Source organism: Octopus bimaculoides, chromosome 14, assembly GCF_001194135.2.
Source record: "Octopus bimaculoides isolate UCB-OBI-ISO-001 chromosome 14, ASM119413v2, whole genome shotgun sequence".
Taxonomy (NCBI): domain Eukaryota; kingdom Metazoa; phylum Mollusca; class Cephalopoda; order Octopoda; family Octopodidae; genus Octopus; species Octopus bimaculoides.
In genome coordinates, this window is record NC_068994.1 from 41,828,150 (window position 1) to 41,833,303 (window position 5,154).

Sequence of the window (5,154 nt, forward strand, 5' to 3'; positions counted from 1 at the left end):
ATATATATATATATATATATATAGTGAGTTCATAGGGTTATTGAATCCAGGTAGGTACCGTTTAAGCACTCTAGTATAATCCAGGTTCTGGCTAACCATATCAAATGATATAGATAACTGGGGATTATTTAAGGTAAACAATCACATGGTATTTCACCCGATGAGTAAATCCTGAGTTTGCTTCATTGGATTATAAACAGTTTACAGAGTGTATATTCAAGACATTAAAATAAAGATGGAGAATCTATACATTTTTTTAAAATTATTATTTCAGCCTTTTATACAGTATATTCTCTTTAAACATCCAACTGACATATGTTTCTGTTGTGTGAATATCTTGTTAGGTATATATATATATATATACATATATATACATATTTTTTTAATTAGTAAAGCATATTCTCTACCTCTGGTATTTGAGTACTATTTTTTCCACCTTTGTTTCACATTTATGTGCTTACTCTGGTGTGTGTGTGCATATATATATATATATATATATATATGTTAATTCTCTAAATGAAGTATTAACAGTAACTGCACGATAAAGCTGGAGGAGATGTCCTCCTGGGGCTAAAAGCAACAGTAACATCCACCCCTAGGGGTCAGCCACACTTAAGTGGCAATATACTACACTATATATATATATATATATATATATATATATATATATATATATATATATATATATATATGTATGTATGTATTTGTATATATATTTATGTATATATATATATATATAATGTATACATGTATACACACACAAATACACTCACACACATTTATATAAATTAGAAGTAAAATAGCCTACATCTGGCCTATGATAATTTGAATGAGTTGATGTATTAATGCTCACTATGATCTTGTTTTTTTTTTTCTACCTTGGAATTGAATTTTACAGCAAGAGAACAATCATTATTGTCACAAGAAATATCTTCCAATTTCTAGGCAGGTAAGCTGAGGCAAGTAGAGTTATATGTCATGCCCCGAACACAAGGGTAATCAATGTCCAGAGTAAGATCTCAATATAAGGGCCAGGGGTCTCACAGTTAAGATCTGCTGCTATAATTCCCCTTTGATTAGACAAAAATATAAAGAAAAATCAAAGACAATTTTTCTATTGAAGTGAAAATATTTATTGTACACTTTTCTGACAATGAACATCTTAGAGCATACCTGCTATCTCTTCATACAGTCCGGTTTGTCCATCGCTCCATTTATGATGAGAGCCTAGATGAGTTGCGATTCTGTCACTCTGCTTGTGTGGAACCATACAAGTGCTCTCTTGAACTCCTTTCCCTCCAGCTGTCACAGCTACTTGCTGTACATATATCTAGGTAATAACATTATACAGAATAATGCTAGGTTTCAGGTAAGCAGAAAGATAAATTCAACTACACTGCTGTAGCAGAAGTATGGTAAATTATCAAAGACAATGTGGTTGTGTGGTAAGAAGTTTGCTTCCCAACCACATGGTTCTGGGTTCAGTCGCAATGTGTGGCACCTTGGGCAAGTGTCTTGTACTATAGCTTCTGGCTGACCAAAGCCTTGTGAGTGGATTTGGTAGACAGAAAATGAAAGAAGCCCATCGTTTGTGTGTGTGTGTGTATATATATATATATATATATACAGACACACACACATATATACACACACACACACACACATACACACATACACACACATGTATGTATGTATTTATCTATGTGTGTGTGTGTCTTTGTGTCTGTATTTGTCCACTCATCACTGCTTGACAGCCAGTGTTGGTGTGTTTACGTCCCCATAACCTAGCAGTTCGACAAAAGAGTCTGATAGAATAAGTACTAGGCTTTAAAAACAAATAAGTCCTGGGGTCGATTTGTTCAACTAAAACCCTTCAGCATGACTGCAGTCAAATGACTGAAACATTTAAAAGAATTAAAACAATAAAAGAATAACTAAATATGACCTTCTGACATGGTAACAATGTTAATAAAATTTTGCAGCAATATTCATTTATCATAAATTCTATTGTTCATAATTTTTACATCATTTTGATATTTTAATGGAACTAAATCAAACAGATTATCAAGGACATATTAGTTTTGTATGTATGTGTGTATACATGTTTGTATGTGAGTGCATATAATTGTGCATGTTTGTTTGTTGAATTTGTGTATGAGTGCATTTGTATGTGTATGTATGCATTCATATTGAGATTAGTTAAAAAATTATCTCCTCCCAATAGATAATATGTGAAAAAATTAAATACAATGATAGTGGAAAAATGAATTGTAAAATAATTAATTAACTGTGATAACACTGGAAGATAGGACATGTTTTAGTTTCCATTGAAGCAGAGGAAATAAATACAACTCGGATATACATTGGCAGTTTCATTTGAAATATTTTTGTCTGAATTCAATACAGCAGACCATGGCCACCAAGTCAGCCTACAAAACCAATGGCTCTAGTTTGAGGATGTTTACTGGAGCCAGAGAGGATGTTTTTGGCTAGAATGATCCTGAAGATGTTACATGCAGATTCACTCTAGAAAATGGTTTTGGAAACCAGGCCTTAACCCTATCCATGGCATGTTACAGGGTTCCTGAGTTAGGTTGGCCCCACTTGCAAGATCAAAAATACAAATTGATTTGTAGATTGAGATATAGAAACAAGAAAAAGGGGGAATGAGGAAGAGGGGGTGATTATGAGTCCTTTACAATTAAAAATTTCATCATCTTTATGAGAAATTATCTCATCCATCTGTTCTTTTTATGATAATTTTGTACATCATTAAAACTGACCAACCCATTTCACTTGATTCCACTACCTTATCCTCTTCTATCTTATTGAGTGGGTATCCTTTCTCTATATTGCAGTTTAACGAGTGCCACCAACTCTGTGAGAAAGTACTTAAGGGTTTGATATTTTTCTTTTTTCATTCCCTTTCTCTTTTTAAAGTATTTTCTGTAAGTGCTATGGCCATCTTCATTCTTCAAGTCTATTGCATACAGGCATGTGCTTCCCTTGGCTGTGGAACATAAAAAAAAAAAAAGTTCTAAGAATAATTTTCAAAGCAGATAAACTATAATAGCGGTAATTTATAAGGTCAATTTAGTATAGAAAAAAATAACAAAGTATTTATCTCAGAAATCAATATATTTTGAAGAATATTCTGAAAAAATTTATATGTGTAAAGTAATTGATTTACAATAAGTATAGTTAGTGGAAAAGCTAATTAATAATATTTCATTTCTGTATTTGATTTTGTAAACTCATGTGTTGGAATATATTTTATTTATCTCAAAAAGGTTTTTGGCTAATAATAAACACACACGCTGATTCTATTTCACTTCCCTATTATTCATCAGTTGGTTAATTATTTAACCAATTAATATTGATTATTTGATTAACCATTTTTTCAGTCAGTTCATTCGCTAGGTTTGTCAAAGTTCTTTGACCACCATTTGCAATCTCATCAATGACATGCCTTCTCTACTCTGGTTTGCTTCAGGAGAGAGACCATGTCATCAATGAGATTGAGCAAATGGTAACTGACAAGCTTAACTGGTTGATTGATTGACTGAATGATTAATCAAACAATCATTTAGTTAACTGGTTGATTAGTTAGCAATTGACAAATAAACAATAAAGAAATGAACTAGAACTAGTGCATGCATTCATTATTTGCAAAATTACTCTCCCAAGATTCAACAAAATAATTAGTAGTTATGATATCATTAATATTTACTGATTTCTTTTTAACTAAACTGCCAAAGCAATTTTAGCAAGGGATCATTGCAAACAACTAAATGGGTCAAAGTATATTGTTGGTGCTTTATCAACCACTCCAAAGCAAAGAAGGTAAATCTAATCTAGCCATGATCTCAAGTTGGAACCGTTCAGCTTCTAACTTTGTAACCATCATCACGGCTGGCTCACTCAGATCTATGTTAGTATGTTACATTAAATGCTTAAATAATAATTTGTAATATGGTTGCAAGCCCACAGAATCTTTGAGAAAGAAGAACGAATTAAATCAAGTCCACTAATTAAGTGGAAATGATTTCATAGAACACAGATGTATGAAAGGCATAGTTTGTTTCCAGCAGGACTTGAAATTCAGAATGTAAAAGAGTAAAATTATAGACCACAAAGCATTTCACATATTCTGTCTGTCATAATACTTTAATTGATTAAATAAAACTAAGTGTTTAATGGTCATAAATTAGTTCCTTTTAGGGGAAAAAAATGTAGTACATTAAATCAACTAAATATATTAGTTTAAAGTTTTGGTACACGACCAGTAATTTCAGGGGAGAAGGTAAGCCAATTATATCGATTCCAGTGCTTAACTGGTACATATTTCTTCAACTCTGAAAGGATGAAAGCCAAAGTCAACCACAGCAAAATTTGTACTCAGAATGTAAACACAAACAAAATTTTGCTAAAACTCTTTCCCAGTGTACTAAAGATTCTGCCAGCTTACTGCTTCACTCAACTTAGTATTTTGCTGGTACTTATATCTTATCAATACTGGGAAGCAAATATATCTAATCCAAGTGTATTCTGATATGTGAACAATCAGATACTATATTCTGACATGATTGTGATACAAGCAGTTTCAACAAAGATAGGTTGGATGAGTATATCCATTGTGATTTGTGGTAAGTTAACAAACCACTGCAGCCTTGGAATGACAAATGAGAATTTGTTAGAAGCAAACTTTACAAGGCCTATTTCGTGTGTATGTAGACATAAGCACATGCATATATATATATTATGTATTTATATACGTGCACACATACACATATATGTATGTGTATATTTCAGTATCTTTATAATCTAAAACTGTTGCACATAATGATAACACATCTCTGATGCTTTGACAATAAGTTGTGATTTTGTAATTTCCATTATGCAGCTAATAATCATTCTTTGTTAATGAAATGTCAGTAAGATGATGTAATTAAAAACCTTATAAACAGTCTCCCACATTTTTTTTTCTGCAAGTAGTCTGTTAAACACCCAGTCTCTGGATTCATAATAAATGATACAAACACAGCAACAAGAATAGAAATACTCATAAATTTGTTGATACTAGTTATTGAATTGCACTAGAGGTGTGTATGTATGTATGTATGTATGTATGTATGTATGTATGTATGTATGTAT

The 5,154-nt window shown here is 31.8% G+C and overlaps 1 protein-coding gene across 4 annotated transcripts in view; it reads right to left on the reverse strand.

Annotated features, from left to right (window-relative positions):
- Positions 1-1,109: 1,109 nt before the first annotated feature.
- Positions 1,110-5,154, reverse strand: part of LOC106874176 (protocadherin-11 X-linked) — a 105,502-nt gene continuing 101,457 nt past the window's right edge. For 3 of the 4 annotated variants that reach the window (XM_014921829.2, XM_014921830.2, XM_052973123.1), the window contains exon 4: positions 1,110-1,330. In XM_014921829.2, the coding sequence (XP_014777315.1) occupies positions 1,163-1,330 (168 nt within the window). In that variant the 3' untranslated portion in view covers positions 1,110-1,162. Of the gene's footprint in view, positions 3,011-5,154 lie in introns of all 4 variants that reach the window. The other variant, XM_014921831.2, reaches the window with a different exon arrangement.